Raw genomic sequence first — 16,520 nt, 5'->3', positions numbered from 1 at the left:
CGTCCTCCTCTTGACGGTCTTCTTGGCTGCCTTTTTTTGGTTGTTGTTGTTACTTATTTGACAGTAGGCAGAGAGGCAGGCAGAGAGAGAGGAAGCAGGGTCCCTGCTGAGCAGAGAGCCTGATGTGGGGCTCGATTCCAGGACCCTGGGATCACAACCTGAGCTGAAGGCAGAGGCTTTAACCCACTGAGCCACCCAGGTGCCCTTTTTGGCTTCTTTAGAGCTTACCTTGGTTTAGAAGATGGTGCAGCAGTGGTTTGGGAGTGAGGTGATAAGATCAGAGGAGGGGCAGGAGGAGGCGCTGTCCCCACTGCACAGATTTGGGTCCAAGACTCGGTGACGCCGCCAGGACTGCCTGCGCCGGGTGCCGGTCCCGGTGTCTGCTTCTCCATAGAGTCCGATGGCGGCAGCCGCGCCCAGGGACTCGGCTGAAGTAAATGCTCGTCCCCCAGGCCCTCCCCCGCGCCCCCCATCCAGACCCCGAAGGCAGGCCCGAGAGCGGGGCGCCTGTTCGCGGCCCTGCGGCCCAGGCCCGGGTGTACCGGACAGGTAGTCGGAGGTGGGTGGGGACCAGTGTGTGAGCTGGTTGGGCACCAGTGTGTGAGCTGGTTGGGCACCAGTGTGTGAGCTGGTTGGGCTGCGTGGGATCGCGGGCTCAGGGCTGAGGGGCCGGCTGGGGCGGGGGTTGCAGGGCGTCTGAGAGGGGAGGATTCTGCCCTCAGGGGACAAGCCTGAGGCGGAGATGCCTGGAATGGTGGGCTGAGCTGCGGGACCTTCGTGAGGACCCTGGACGCCAAGGGGACTTTGGCCAAGGGAGGGACTGGATCTCCTTAAGGGTTTTAAGGTTGCTGGGAAAGAGAAAAGACCGGGGGGGGGGGGGGGGGGTTGATGAGGACACTGGGGTGCCGGAGGTGGCGTTCTCATGCAAGGTCACACCCCTGGTCAGAGCCCTCTGACCCTGAGGCACAAAGGTTAGCGGTCCTGTGGAGGTCACCTGGCCGCAGGGCTGGGCAGGCATATGGGGAGTTCTGAGCCCGTGGAGCCTGGCCATGGCTATCTTCCTCTAGGGTTTAACTCTGTGGTCATCTGTGGGCTCCTGAGGCCCACACGGATCCATGGAGGATCTCGGTCCCTTACTGATCTGAACCCTCCCAAATTGTCTCTGGAATTCAGTGTCCCGGAACTCTGCCTACTGCTCTCCCAGTCCTTGTGTCTGGGAGACCTTGGAGAAACTCCAGGCACGGAGTCCTGAGTCTCTAAGTTACATGGAAGAATTCTTGTTTCTGGCAACCAGTTGAAGGTGTGGAAGGTTATTCAGAAATAGGTGCCAATGCCTGCAGATCCTTGGAGGGAACTGGATTTCCCTTTTTGCGGGAACAAGGGCACAGGAGCAGGACTGGAATGCCTGCCTTTGAGGTCAGGTGTCAATTCTGGAGATAATAGAAGGTTTGATTAGGAGTAAAGTGATCTTACCAAGGTTTTAACAGGCCTCGTGTGGCTGCCCAGTGGAGAATGGACTCTGGGATAGGAGGGAGAAGAATGACCAAGAAAGGCCTGTAATAGGCCTGGCAAATGTTGTTGGGCATAAATGAGGTGGGAGAAGTGGTTGGATCGTGGACTCATTTTTTTTTTTTTATTAAGTAGGGCCAACCAGCTTTTGATGTGGAAGGGGAAGAAAGGAAGGAGTCAGGGATGACCCCAAAGGTTTTGGTCTTAACAGCTGGAAGGATGGAAGTTCCATCAACTGAGATGGAGTAGTCAGTAATGGGAACATTTTCAGTGGGAATATCAGGAGGCTGGCTTTAGCCCTGTTAAGCCCGAGACATTTCAGAGACTAGTGGAGGCATTCAGTGGGCAGTTGCACACATAGGTTGGTAGGGAGAGGGTTTCAGGATGGAGCCATTCCAAAGGTGATTGCTGTAATGTCAACCGGAGGGGAGCTGTGGGTTGCATTTGGGAAGGGGAGTGTTCAGGTTCTGTTGGTAATACTGTTAGCAATCCAAGAAGAAAGTAGTGTGAGCCTAGAATGGGGTGTTCAGGTTGGGCACCTGGTTGAAGGTGGAGAGTACTGGGTACTGGTGAGGGAGAAAAGTGGCTGGGAGGGAAGTGTGGGCAGGAGGATGATCTGGCAGGTGACCAAGGTTTCCAAGGCAAAAGTGGACATGAGAGGAATGTGGAGAGATGGAGTAACTGAGGCAGGATAATGTTCCCCAGGACTTTGTGGTGGCCCTTGGGTAGGACATGGGATGTTTCAGTCAGGATGATAGGTTATTTCAGAGTCTGCTGTGGTCATCTGTGGGCTTTTAGGCCTGGGATAGGGGACCAGTGGGGCTGAGTTTTGAATGAGGTGTGACTGGGTGTGAATGCATGTGACTGGAGGGCTCAGGAAGTACAGCACAGAAGTAGAAGAGGGCGAGATGTCTGAGATGTGCATGTGGTTCTGGTTGGTGAGGTTGAAGCAAAGTACAGAGCCAGCTTTCTCTCTGTGAAGTGGATGCTTTCACAGCAGGGTTCTGGACTGCCCTTTGTAGTGGAAGCCATTGGAGGTCTGGATAACGTTGGATTATATGTAGATTCCATTTGAGTCTGCCAAGCAAGCACTGTCTGGATGCCATGTGCTAAGTGATACAGGGAGAATCTAGGGAGATACTTGTGCTGTGGGGCAAGGGGGTAGTTGTGGTGGCAAAGTGAGTGTGCCTGTGGGCTCCAGAGACATAGAAGGTACAGTCTGCATCACAGGTACAGTGATGTGCATGTGGAGAGGGAATGTGAAGTAATGGCCCCAGGGTCCTGGTATTGCAGACTTAAGGTTGAAGGGAAAGCTCAGTTTGGTTGAGTCTGGAACACTTAGTCTGGAGAACCGCAGGGGTATCGCTTAGCAGGAGCATTGGGGCCATGTCTGCCAGGCCCAGAGTTTAGCTGGCATTTATCAGATGTCCTGCTGTTGTCGTTGAGGGTTGTACACAGTGATTAATGGGACCATGAGGAGAGACCACCAGTGGTGGCAATGGAGTAACTCTGTGGAGGAAGGGATTGTGGGTCCTTGGGACAGGGTTTCTTTGGGGTTTCATCTGTCTCTGTCAGGACAGTGTGACATTTGAAGACGTGGCTGTGTACTTCTCCTGGGAGGAATGGGGTCTCCCTGATGAGAATCAGAGACACCTATACCATGATGTGATGCTGGAGAACTTGGCACTTGTGACCACCCTGGGTAAGGCCCTCATTCCCTCCCCCAGGGACCTGGGATAAGCCTTTCTGCTTTTATCCCAGGGATAGCTCTGTTTTTCTCCCATCACAAACATGGGCATTGCTTCATTCCCCTCAGTTCCCTGGTCAGTTGCAGTCCTTGGGGCTGGGCTGAATGTACTGCCCCAAAGCCTCACTGGGAAGGTATGCAGGGTCAGTAGTCTTGCAGTTATGCTAATGGCTTCCACCTTGCTTGCCTTTCAACTGTCTGTCTGACTCTGTCCAAGTCCGCAGCACCTCTCTGCCTGGTTTTGCCCCTTCCTATAGGTGATGACATTTCCTGTCCCTGCCTGCTCAAGGAACTGTAGTCACTGACATGGTTGGTACTTATGTGGACTATGGGCAGTTCTTACGGGATCCTCCTCTGAGGATTTCTTTGTAATACTAGTCTTCTTTCCTATGGTCTGTATGTGTTAAGTTGCTCTGGGCCAGTGCTTGTCACTCACCTGTCTCACCTTTCCCTTAAAACTTGCATCATGCAGGTCCCATTTAGTAGGATACGTGGGAAATCCTTTACCCGCAACTCTGGCCTCATTCAACACAAAAGGGTTCACACTGGAGAGAGGCCTCAGAAGTGCAGAGAATGTGGGGAATTCTTCAGTGACCCCCAGTTTTCTCAACACCAAAAAATTCATATCAGAAAAAGTCCTCATGAGTGCAACAAATGTGCAAAAGCTTTCAGCCGAAGGTTTAACCTCATTAGACACCAACAAGTTCACCACCATATGGAAAGGCTGTATATGTGCAGCAAATGTGGGAAAGCCTTCAGTCAGTGGTCTGCTTTTGATTTAGCACCAGAAGGTTCACAGTGCAGATCAGCTTTATAAGTGCAATGAATTTGGGAAAGACTTTAGCCAAAGGTGTAACCTCATCCGACATGAAAAAGTCCACACTGGAGAGAGACCTCATGAGTGCAGTGAATGTGGGAAAGCCTTCAGCCGAAAGTCTCACCTCACTGGACACCAGAAAGTTCACATAGCAAAGCCATAGCCATGCAAGGAGTAGGCTTTCTGCATGTTTGATATAATGACATTGGAGGAGAGCTTTTATAAGGGAGATATCTTCCTGAAGTTGAACTCATACATCAGAATATACACAGGGAAGATTCCCTGTAAGTTTCAAGTATGAGGGAAACTTCTAGGAACCATGCTGTGCTTCCTAACCGGCTTGGGGTCCTTGCTGAAACTGTGACTGCCAGTTTTCATGGTATAAGGCAGCTCTAATTCCTGAAAGGCCCCCGTGGTATACATCAGTTACCCCAGTGTTTAGGGAAATAGATCTCTGTTCTGTCTGGAGAAAATAATGAGCAGCCTGAGTCTTACAGTGATGTCATTCCCTTCTCTCTAATTAATGTGTATACCTGACCCAGTTTTCTCCCAAAAGACCTAATCTGGGTTCTACTGGTGGCTTGCAAAGAAGATTTGTCTTCAGGGACATTGTTTTCATTTAACACTTGTGGTGGGTTTTTTCCAGTCTCCATGTCACCAACCCATAAACTGTCTGCCTATGATTTGTGCAATAATAAAGGCCTTATTGTTTAAACCACCTTTAATCCTTGGGGTTTTATTCACCAAGAGATTGCTTTGAAAACATCATGAAGGTGTAAACAGTTTGTGTGAGAGTTCCCAACTTTGGTGCGCCTCAGAAGACAAAGTGTGATGGCAGAGAATAACTCTTCAGTTTGGGCTTAGTTCACTTTGCTGTCCAAGGCCTCCAAGGAAAGACTGCTGGCTTTGTGCAACTAATATGCAGCCTGGAAGCCAAGATTTTTTTGTGGGCCCAGATTGTGCTCACATTGAGGAGCAGCTACTTGTGAAAATCCCCCGTGTTTCTGGGATTGGTTCCATGGTCTATAGTGCATATCATGTAAAGACCACATGGCTAAGGGGAATCTCTTCCCCAGGTCCTTCAGAAGAGCCATGTGCCCTGATGCCCGGGATTTAGTAGGGTAGTGATACTGGTTTTAATACTAAAGGGCTCACAGAAATCACAATTGATGAGAAACATTGGATTGATAGGGAGTGCTGGAGCCCTGCAGTCAACAAGACTGAAATCTCTCTTCTAAAAGTTCACCCACAGCTATTCCAGTGGCTGTGGCTGTGTTGGGTGAGTGTGACTCCTGGCCTGTGTAACCCTAATAGCAGAGGTCATTGGCAGAGAAATTAAGGTTTTATGGATTCCTGTAGCTTTCTGGGCTGTTGACCTTAAGACTGTTATTGCACATGCAGGAAAACAAGGATAGAGAGAAGGGAGATTTCTTAATCCAGCCATACGGCCTTTGTGGCTAAGGTGGAAACATCCTCCATTGTTCACCAGTATTTGCTATCATTGCCATTCCTCCCAAAGCATCAGGAGAGAGGTGGTAGAGATATTAGAGGGCTGCCAAACCTGATTTAAAAAAAAAAAAAAAGGAGTGGGAGAGATCCTTACTTTTATTTTGAACCATTGCTTAAAGCTTTAGGATATAATGACATATAGTAAACTGCACATATTTAAAGTGTGTAGTTGGATAAGATTTGGCAATATAATCTACCAAACTATCATAGTTGTGATAATGAGCCTATAAGTTCCACACATATTTACCTTTTTAAAAAATGTTATTTGACAGAAAGAGATCACAAGTAGGCAGAGAGGCAGGCAGAGAGGGAGGAGGAAGCAGGCTCCCTGCCAAGCAGAGCGCCCGATGCAGGGCTCGATCCCAGGACCCTGGGATCATGACCCGAGCTGAAGGCAGAGGTTTTTTTTTTTTAAAGATTTTATTTATTTATTTGACAGAGATCACAAGTAGGCAGAGAAGCAGGCAGAGAAAGAGAGGAGGAAGCAGGCTCCCTGCTAAGCAGAGAGCCTGATGCGGGGCTCGATCCCAGGACCCTGGGATCATGACCTAAGCCGAAGGCAGAGGCTTTAACCCACTGAGCTACCCAGGCGCCCCGAAGGCAGAGGTTTTAATCCACTGAGCCACCCAGGTGCCCCCCCCCACATATTTACCTTATTTTTATTAATCTCTCTCCCTGCCCTCTCTGGCTCTCTGGGCAAACTTAGATTTACTTTCCTTTATAGTAGACTACATTTTCTAGAATTTTAGTATTAAAGTATTTATTCTTTTTCTCTGGCTTCATTTATACTGTGTAATTACCTTGAGATTTAAAAAGTGCATTCCTTTCATTGCTGAGTAGTGTTCTGTTGTATGGATATACCGCCATTTGTTGTCCATGTATCTGTTCCGTGACACCTGGGTTTGCAGGTTTTGGCTATTACAAATAAAACTTCTTTGAAGATTCACATATAAATCTTTATGTGGATACATGTTTCATTTTTCTTATGTTAATACCTCTAAGTGCAATGCCTGAATCATAGGGTAGGTGAATTTTTAACTTTTTAAGAAATTGTCAAACTGGGGCGCCTGGGTGGCTCAGTGGGTTAAAGCCTCTGCTTTCGGCTCAGGTCATGATCTCAGGGTCCTGGGATCAAGCCCCGCATCGGGCTCTCTGCTCCGCGAGAAGCCTGCTTCCTCCTCTCTCTGCCTGCCTCTCTGCTTACCTGTGATTCCTCTCTGTCAAATAAATAAATAAAATCTTTAAAAAAATAAAAATAAAAATAAAAAAAGAAATTGTCAAACTGATCTGAAGTGGTTAATTTTTTATATTTCCTACCAGCGGCATATGAGAGTTTCACTACATCCCTGGTTCCTGTGAGATCTTGGAACTTCCACTTAATCCTTCCTTCCATAGGGTCCATCTGCGAGGATATAAAACCACTCACAGCCAGACTTGACTAGGCTCCTCAGCAACTTAGTCCCACTGCACATGTTGCCTGTATTCTAGCCCCTTTGGTTTGGTGGTGTCCTATGTGACAGGCATAACAGGAGATGACAATGTTTGCTGACTTTCTTATCCCATCTGTGTAAGGAATAATCTTTCTCAGTCCATTTGGGCTTGCAGTTTCATTACCAGCCACGCCTATGGCAGATTGGCAAGCCAAACCTAGCAGCTGCTGCTGCAGAGAGACGGTTGATGGCTTGACACCACACCTTTACGCGACCATGACTTTCCAGCTTCTCCATATCTAGTAAAGAGATCGCCTTTTGGCTTTCTCTTTCAAAGTTACCTGTAAGCAAAACCATTGTAAAAGGGGCTATGTGTGGGGCGTCTGGGTGGCTCAGTGGGTTAAAGCCTCTGCCTTTGGCTCGGGTTGTGATCCCAGGGTCCTGGGATCGAGCCCCACATAGGGCTCTCTGCTCAGCAGGGAGTGTGCTTCCCTTCTTCTCTATCTGCCTGCCTCTCTGCCTACCTGTGATCTGTCAAATAAATAAATAAAATCTTTTAAAAAGGGGGGGGCTATGTGTAATACTGGAGAAATATCTTTTGTAACAGACTAATAGATCTATTAAAGTGTAGTAGTTATTTTCAAAGTGAAGAGGATATTAATTATATAGTACAATATGAAAGTAGTGATAATGTGGAAATATTGGACATTGAATACAGTGGTCTCATAAGGTACACAATAGATAAGGATAAATAAATGTCTGTATAACTAAAATTAAAAATATCAGGGGTGCCTGGCTGTCTCAGTAGAGTATGCAGCTCTTGATCTCTGGGTCATGAATTCAAGCCCCATGTTGGGTATAGGGCTTACTTAAAAACAAATAAAATATATTTATCTCTGGAGAAAATCTCAAAGGAGTCAGAAAGGGGGTAAAGCCAATGGAAATTTTAAAGGGAAACTAAAAATCTAAGACATTAAAGAAGAAGCAGACATGTATCAAGATAATACAACACAAAGGAGAAAATTACAAAGGGGGGATGTTCAGAATGGGGAAACACATGCTGCCTAGACCCATCGTAATAAGGAGAATCAAGGACAGGATAATGTTATGACACATGTACAGTAAGAGAAATAGAGGAACCAAAATCAGCTTGAGCTCATTCCCTTTCACAATTAATGAATGCAAGTGTACCGTGAAATTTTTCTGATTCATGTTACTGTTGTTGAACTTGACAAAAGGTATTTAAAACTCAGAATTCACAGAAAAATAAGGCACAATTAGAAGATAGAAAAAAAGGTAAGGTGGATTGTTCTTTCAGAGGTTAGGACCTGTTATAAAACTAGAGATGACAGCAATTTGATATTAGATATTTGTGCAGAGCTACATGTACAGATCAGCGGAGACCATGTAGAGCTTAGAAGGAGATCCACATACATCCAGTCATCCACACTTGGTTTGGAAGGGAACTGCTGCTCCAAAGAAACACGTTCTGATGTACATCAGGACACATGAACAAAAACTTTTACAGCTGCGTTGTCATTATTGCCGATACCTGAAGGCCATACAAAGGTCCATCAGTGTAGAACAGAGACAGATTATGAAATGGTGCTCTCAGAAGCACTGAAAATGAATGATACACATTGAGCAGCATGGGTGAGTCGTACTGACACTCAGTGGCCAAAAGAAGTAAGAGCAAACAAATACATAGCATATGACTCCTTTCATATAAATATCAGTGGCATACAGAGTCAAACTATAGTTTTAGGATTTATGCACAGTTAAGGAAAACTATCAAGGAAATCCAACAGAGGGGCACCTGGGTGGCTCAGTGGGTTGGGCCTCTGCCTTCAGCTCAGATCATGGTCCCAGTGTCCTGGGATCGAGTCCGCATTGGGCTTCCCCCTCTCTCTCTGCCTGCCTCTCTGCCTACTTGTTATCTCTCTCTGTCAAACAAAAAAACAAAAAATCTTAAAAAAAAAAAAAGAAAAAGAAAATCCAACAGATGCTGACTTAAAAATCCAAATGTTGAGTTACTCTTGGAGGAGGTGTAGACCATGTCTGGGATGGGATACTTGACATGGCAGGACACTACTGGCATTCTTCGTATTTTCCTCAGTGGCAGATACAGAGGCTTCTATTTTAGGAACACAATAAGAGTGTAAAGAAAAATGGGATAAACATAAGTGTGGTCCTTAAGTGATAGCACCAAAAAACAATAAAATGAAATAATTTAATGGAGATGAATTACACATAACCTGCCCAGAGAGCAGAAAAGAGAAAAAAAAAAATGGAGATGGAAAAGGAAGAAAAAGAATGTTGAATATTAGGTTTAACTAGCAGGTTTCTTTCTAAAGAAACCTCTCATGAGAGGCAGAGCATGAAACAAACACAAAATCAATCAGTATCAGTATGAATTCCTCGCAGACCCAGAGAGTGATTGCTTGGCTGAAAATCAGGTGAAATACAGATCAACCCATAAAATGCAAAAAGAAAAAAACTTTCCCAAAATGATTCACTGCACTTCAAAAACAGCATTATCACAGTTATTTGGATGCAAGCTATTTCCATTAAGAACACTGTCTAGAATTTGGACAAATAAGTTTGAGTCCAGTTGTACCATGGAATGATGGCGGGAGTTTGTAGGTTGTAAATCTGTTCTGTCGTCTTCAGATGGACATGAGGATACTTAGCTTATAGCTGAGTTGTATGAATAACTTGTTAGTAAAACCATAGAAACAAAATAATTTCAGACCCACTCTTAGAAAATACAAAATCTGCTGTAGAACCTGCAGGCCAGTAAGATCAAGGGACAGACATGCAGGTCAGGAAGGAAGCTCACTGTGAGGTGTGTCTGCCTGAGACAGAGGAGGGGGCATCATAGATAAGGAAATTGCTCTATCTTTTGTGACTTTATTCATTAACTGTATGATTAGGTGTCATTGGGCTAAGGCTCAGTTTTAAATACAATGTGTTCTAATCAACTACTCAAGAATTAATTGGTCTAGGAATTACTTTAGGACTACAGAGGTCAGAAGTTAGTTGGTGACTCTGTCGGTAATTAGAAAGCTTTAAATCAGGATGGTTTAGAGAACCAAACCCTGACCTGATAGTGGAGCCTGTGTGAGAGGATGTTGTGGAAAAGATAAGGCCTCACCAGAAGACTTATGGTGTAAACTTAAGCTCAAAAAAGTGTTGCACAGTGCATGAATTTTTCCAAAAATTTTCATAAAAATTGATTGGACTTAAGGAGGCTTATAAATGTCATCATTTTCTATGTGTAAATAAGTAATAAAAGGTTATACATTCTCAAAGACATAGCATTCAGGATTTATCAAAATTAAGAAATAGTTGTGAAATTCAGGAAAATTAAAAGATTAAATTAAAATCTTTAAAGACAATAGGAACAGGCTGAATTAAATAGAGGAAAAGAAATCACTGGGGAAAAAACTCTTATATCCAACAGTAATGGAAGAGATAGAGTGAAAATCCTTCCTACATTCTTGAAAGTTTACCTTTTGTTTAAAATAAAAGCCAGTAATTGAAGATTGGAAACTCTGGGTTTGAGAACCATTAAACCAAAATATTTTAATCAAAATTATGAATCAGATGGAAGTTTATTAAAGTAAAACACATTTAATTATGTATGTACTAAATGACATCTAAAAAGCGAAGGTGAGGGGCGCCTGGGTGGCTCAGTGGGTTAAGCCGCTGCCTTCGGCTCAGGTCATGATCTCAGGGTCCTGGGATCGAGTCCCACATCGGGCTCTCTGCTCGGCAGGGTGCCTGCTTCCTCCTCTCTCTCTGCCTGCCTCTCTGCCTACTTGTGATCTCTCTCTGTCAAATAAATAAAATATTTAAAAAAAAAAAAATAAAAAAAAAAATAAAAAATAAAAAGCGAAGGTGATGCCCCTTCACTGATCTTTGCCATTGTTAGGACAAAGCTTAGAAATTTTTGTCTGATTGATGGTATCCTGCAACAAATACCGTAGTTTCGCTGTTAATTAAGGTTGCACATGCGTTCCCACATGAGCCATCCAGATATTTTCCCTGATCGATCTAGCCTTACTCACCTATGTTTAGGAAAAAATACACATATTAAAACTATTAAAAGGCCCTGTTTGATGCTAGCTGTAGGGGACATTTTACTTATGTTGGCAAACCTGGTAGTTTTCGTACATTATATCCTCCTAAATGACCTTGAACTAGTTGAGGAATGGTATATTAAGTAATCATTGCACATTGTATAAATCTATTTTGGTTTCACTATAGCTGTGTCAGGGTAGGGTGCTAATCATTGGATAGCACAGCTTCCTGGAATTGTAACTAGCACCAAATAGTCATATATTAACAAAGGGTGAAATGAAAAGCAGATTTATCTGCACAGATCAAAAGATAGACAACTGTTTTACCAGATTAAGGAAAACTTTTCCTTGTCCAGCAGGTAAAGCAGAACTGAGAGTCACGCATATCACTGCTGATGAGCACAAATGGGCTGAATGTCGGAAAACATGATGTTACAAACACAGCAGTGTTTACTAGCCACTGGTCTGGACTCAAAATAAGTACTAGGCAAAGAGACAAAATGGAAGAGAGAGTAACAGCAGACAAAGGAGTTCCCCAGGATCAGAATGGTGCGTGTGGCTCTGTCCTCATGGGAAGGTCTGGGGCAACCGCTGAGGCTGTGAATATGCTGGACTTGCTTCTTGTGCCTGAGCAGGACAAGGACCATGGAGCCACTGGCCCAGACCATGAGGCTCAAACACACAAAGTTAAATAAAGAAAACATGGTAGCATTTAGTGAGCCTATAAATTTATCTTGTGGTAGTTCAGAACAGTAGATGTATGTTTTTCTCAAACTAAGGTTTTTGCTGTTCAGTGGCCCAGTCATTCTTAATGGAACATAGATATTTAACAGGAGATGCAAGATCCACCAGATGAAATAGCAGAAGCCAATGCGCTTTGGAGATACTCTGAGCTCCATCACCTTGCAGATACTAGAATGAATCTTAAAAACCTGGTAGCCACTCAACAGGTAGGTGATGCTGAGGGAAACTCCTCTGCCCACTCTGTCGGGAGCCAGTACAGGAGGCCTACTATAAGAGCTGTAAGGGACTGAATATGATTGGCTGTTCATTTAGGTCCACTCACGCGGGAGGTGCATGAGCACTGCGGTGATTGGCTAGGCGGGCTAAGCTGCCGGTGTATATATGCTTGAATGTACTTGTAGAGGTGCGGGCCCGCTGGGAGCCAGGCCGCGCCGATCCGCGGCAGCCGGAGGGGGCTGCAGCCCGGACCATGGCGGCGGCGGCGGCGACGGCGGGCGCCGAGGGCCGGCGCGCGGCCCTGGAGGCGGCGGCAACGCCCGAGCGGGGCGGCGGGAGCTGCGTGCTGTGCTGCGCCAGAGGGGGAAGAAGATAAAAAGCCATTAAAGAAGTTTGCCTCCACGCGTGTCTCCGTGTCGTTCTTGCGGGCCGAGAGCGACACCACTCTGTGTACATAAAAGACAACTTTACATCCAATGTCATCCAGGAAGTATTTCCATCCAAAAGCCGCCACAGTCTGAGGGATCCCTTTGGAAAAAAGCACCAAGGAGTTGGCTAAGACCAATTGATTGAGAATTAGGTCTTTGGATTTCAACTTGTGTCCGGTGAACAAAGGGAAGTTGTAAAGACCAAAGAGGAAGGAATTTCCCAGGATCCCAACTCCTGTCTGAATGAGGAAGATAATTCCTATTTCCAATTTGAAAGAGCCCATCACATCAATATCAAGTGGAAATTGATCCTTTTTTTTTTTTTTTAAAGTGGAAATTGGTCTTAACTGGAATTAAAGATCTGGAGGAAATCCAAAATATATGTATTACTATCTTTATGTTTCCTGTAGGGCTTTTCATTAACCACATTTTTTCCCCACATAGAAGACATTCAGAATGTGTCCTTAAAAAGCAAACAAAAGGGGCTCCTGGGTGGCTCAGTTAGTTAAGCATCCAACTCTTGATTTTGGCTCAGGCCATGATCTCAGGGTTGTGAGATCAAGCCCCAGTTCATGAAGCCTACTTAAGATCTCTCTCCCTCCCTCACTGACCTTCCCTCCCACTCCCCCTGCCAAAAAAAAAGTTAAAAAGCAAACAAAAGGATCAAAGAGAGGTTATCTAAAGGAGATCTTACTAAGTAGTTGTAAATAATTCAGAACGTTTCTTCAAGGATGTGCACTTGGATTATTGAAGGAGGGAGTTATGGGGTATTTAGACATACACTTTCACATTAACTATAGACAGGTGGATTCGTTCAAAATGTTTAGATACAATTGTGATTTTTCTAACAGCAATTAAAATTGAAAGATAATTTTAAGAAAAAGTAGTGGAATACACATACGAACTTTATCAAAGAAGAATTTTAAACCAAGAGAAAGTTCGAGAAATAGTTTTGAAAAGAAAACATGAAATGAATTTAATTATCCAACAAAGATGTCATTTTATGTGGAGAATTTCTACAATTACTATAAATCAGAGATAACTTTGAGGAGTCTCTGACTTATTAACAGCTGTGATCACTAGTCATTCCTATGCTCAAAGTGTAGTCATTCAAGGGCAAAAATAAGAGACTCATTTTATTCCCTTAATCAAATGGAACGGTGGCCGTGGAGCCATGGTTAGGGGCTACATTATGTGCACTTTGCTTTCAGAGAAAAAATATTAAAAGTATATCATTATGTACTTGGGTAGAACTTTATATGTCAGAACAAACCAACCTGTCAATGCTACAGGTGTATGGGGGTGAACACACTAGTATTTCATATTGATCAGAAAGGACAATGAAGTTCTGTTGGGGTAGAAGGAGAAGATTTAATAGATAATTATAATTTCACATTGATTTTGAAATCTGGTCGTAGGTCAGGGTAAAATTGAGAATCTGAAAATAATGAAGTCCCTGATGATCTCTGCTCTCTTAAATGTGCAATCTTTAGTCACTTTTCTCTTAAAAGAGCATATCTCCATGATTTGGAGGTTTATACTCTTCCACCAATCATAGACTCCTTTAAATACACAGGCTCTCAGTGATTAAAAACGAAATCCTACGGCATAAATCTGCAGTTGCCACCCAATAACCAAGTGTCCATTCCCAGATGAGAACTAAAAATCATCATCTTACTGTTCTTTACTTCTGCTTAGAGGTAAGCCTTTGCCCTGAATGTCATGAGGGTTCTGCATGTCTGTTTATTCAGAGGCAAGAGGTGAAGATGTCAGGGTAATAGGGAAGAAGGAAGTACGTGCTTAGGAGCCCTGAAGCAGACAGAGGAGCACAACAGTGTGTCTGGATCCCTCAGAAAACTCCCTGATGCTTTTTTTTTTTTTCAGCATAACAGTATTCATTATTTTTTCACCACACCCAGTGCTCCATGCAATCCGTGCCCTCTATAATACCCACCACCTGGTACCCAATCTCCCACCTTCCCACCACTTCAAACCCCTCAGACTATTTTTCAGAGTCCATAGTCTCTCATGGTTCACCTCCCCTTCCAATTTCCCCCAACTCCCTTCTCCTCTCTAATTCCCCTTGTCCTCCATGCTATTTGTTATGCTCCACAAATAAGTGAAACCATATGATAATTGACTCTCTCTGCTTGACTTATTTCACTCAGCATAATCTCTTCCAGTCCTGTCCATGTTGCTACAAAAGTTGGGTAATGGATAAGGAAAATGTGGTCCATATACACTATGGAGTATTATGCCTCCCTGATGCTTTTAATTGTAAGATCATTTGCTTGAATCCCATGAGTTTCTTACTAGGTTTTATGGAATACATTCTATTTCCTCAGAGTTTCTGACCCTTGTTTTTTGAAATAGCCACCTACCAAACAGATTGTATTTGCTGCCAGCACGGTAGCTGCAGTGGCAACATCTGTATACATCTGTGGAGATGGGGACTCTGAAGCCTGAGATGAATATTGGGGATTCCATGATTTCACTTCTTGCTAGGCAGTGATTACCTCTTCACTTGTAATTGCTAGGAGAAGGTCTGTATGGGATTTAAGATTACATCTGAAAAGCATTTGTGAGTTGAGCAAATTATTTAAGGCTATTGATGTTAATTAACAAATTTATACAAGGAGGGGATGCCTGGATGGCTCAGTGGGTTAAAGCCTCTGCCTTTGGCTTGGGTCGTGATCCCAGGGTGCTGGGATCAAGCCCTCAGTCAGGCTCTCAGCTCAGCATGGGATCAAGCCCTCAGTCAGGCTCTCTGCTCAGCAGGGAGCCTGCTTCCCTTCTTCTCTCTCTGCTTGCCTCTCTGCCTGCTTGTGATCTCTGTCTGTCAAATAAATAAAATCTTTTTAAAAATCTATACAAGGAGAATGACCAAAGAAATAGAGAAGTTGGTGAAGTTGGCGGTTGGCTAAGTCTCGGTGGGGCACTGTAGACCTTTGTAAATAATTTGGAATTTCTCTAAGTGAAATGGTGAGCCAGTGTATACATAGTATTGGAATATAGAGGGGCATGACCCAACCTGTGTATTGAAAGGCTCAGTCTGGGGCACCTGGGTGGCTCAGTGGGTTAAGGCCTCTGCCTTCAGCTCAGGTCATGGTCCCGGGGTCCTGGGATCGAGCCCTGCATCGGGCTCCTCGGGGAGCCTGCTTCCTCCTCTCTATCTGCCTGCCTCTCTGACTACTTGTGATTCTGTCTAATAAATAAAATCTTAAAAAAAAAAAAAAGAAAGGCTCAGTCTGGTGTCTGTACTGTGTATAGACTAGGGGGAAGAGAGGAAGCGGACAGGTCAATGAGTCACTATCACACCATAATTTGAACAGGGAAAGCTTAAAGAAACAGAGGACTAGAGTAACAAAGGATTGGAGGATTAGAAGGATCAAGAACTCTGAATAGTTTGGGATTGTCAGATATAAGGAACGCCAGGCTGGAGATAGAGCCGTCACACAGCCTATCCCAGGATGAAATCTGTACCCTGGGGGCGAGTGCACAGTTGGACCACGGAATGACAGAGAAATCTCCGGGAGTCTCCAGCTCTCAGGTCCGGCCGTGCATGCTAGCCAGCAGCTTTCCCAACATCACCATCCCCAAGAACTTTTAAAGTGGCTTACCTCTGACCCTCAAGAATAGTTTTCCCAGACACTCCCGACTTCCAGAGGACAGTTCCCATAAGTACGGCTGGCGAGGCATCAAAGCAACTCTGTCATTCCATAAGTCACCACCTGCCCTTTTGGACAAGATCTTATAAAGGACAAGCTCTCTGGTAGGGTTGAGGGTATCTCAACCCCCACCAGGACACACAGCCTCAGCCCAAAGGGTGGTCACTTCTAATACTTGCTCTTCCTGTATGTTTTAGGTTTCTTTTTGTTTTTACTGACCAATCTGTCATTATAGCAATCGCCTATTGGTCTTTTATATTAAACTCTCACTGTGAAAATTCTGGTGTGGTTTCTCTAATTGGCCCTGACTGACATTCACTTTGCAAGCAATTAAATAAGAACTATAGCACCCTTTGTTGGTGTGTGTGTG

The 16,520-nt window shown here is 44.5% G+C and overlaps 1 protein-coding gene across 1 annotated transcript; it reads right to left on the bottom strand.

Moving 5' to 3' along the window:
* Positions 1-10,928: 10,928 nt before the first annotated feature.
* Positions 10,929-15,220, bottom strand: LOC309853284 (vomeronasal type-1 receptor 1-like). Its single transcript, XM_082711123.1, has 2 exons — positions 12,234-15,220; positions 10,929-12,078 (listed from the first exon to the last, which is right to left on the bottom strand). The coding sequence occupies exons 1-2, from the start codon at positions 12,764-12,766 to the stop codon at positions 11,481-11,483; spliced, it is 1,131 nt and encodes a 376-aa protein (XP_082567249.1). The 5' UTR covers positions 12,767-15,220; the 3' UTR covers positions 10,929-11,480.
* Between the last annotated feature and the right edge of the window lie 1,300 nt (positions 15,221-16,520).

The sequence above is a fragment of the Mustela nivalis genome (genome assembly GCF_964662115.1).
Source record: "Mustela nivalis genome assembly, chromosome: 18".
Lineage (NCBI taxonomy): Eukaryota > Metazoa > Chordata > Mammalia > Carnivora > Mustelidae > Mustela > Mustela nivalis.
Note: the sequence above shows the minus strand (reverse complement) of the source record. Positions and strands in the feature narration are given on the sequence as shown.

Bases quoted from the DNA above. Each gene is read 5' to 3' on its own strand.
- LOC309853284 (XM_082711123.1), bottom strand. From the start codon at position 12,766: ATGGGCTCTTTCAAATTGGAAATAGGAATTATCTTCCTCATTCAGACA. The intron at 12,079-12,233 runs GTACATTCAAGC...GGCTCCCGACAG, and splicing joins GCGGGCCCGCACCTCTACAA to AGTGGGCAGAGGAGTTTCCC.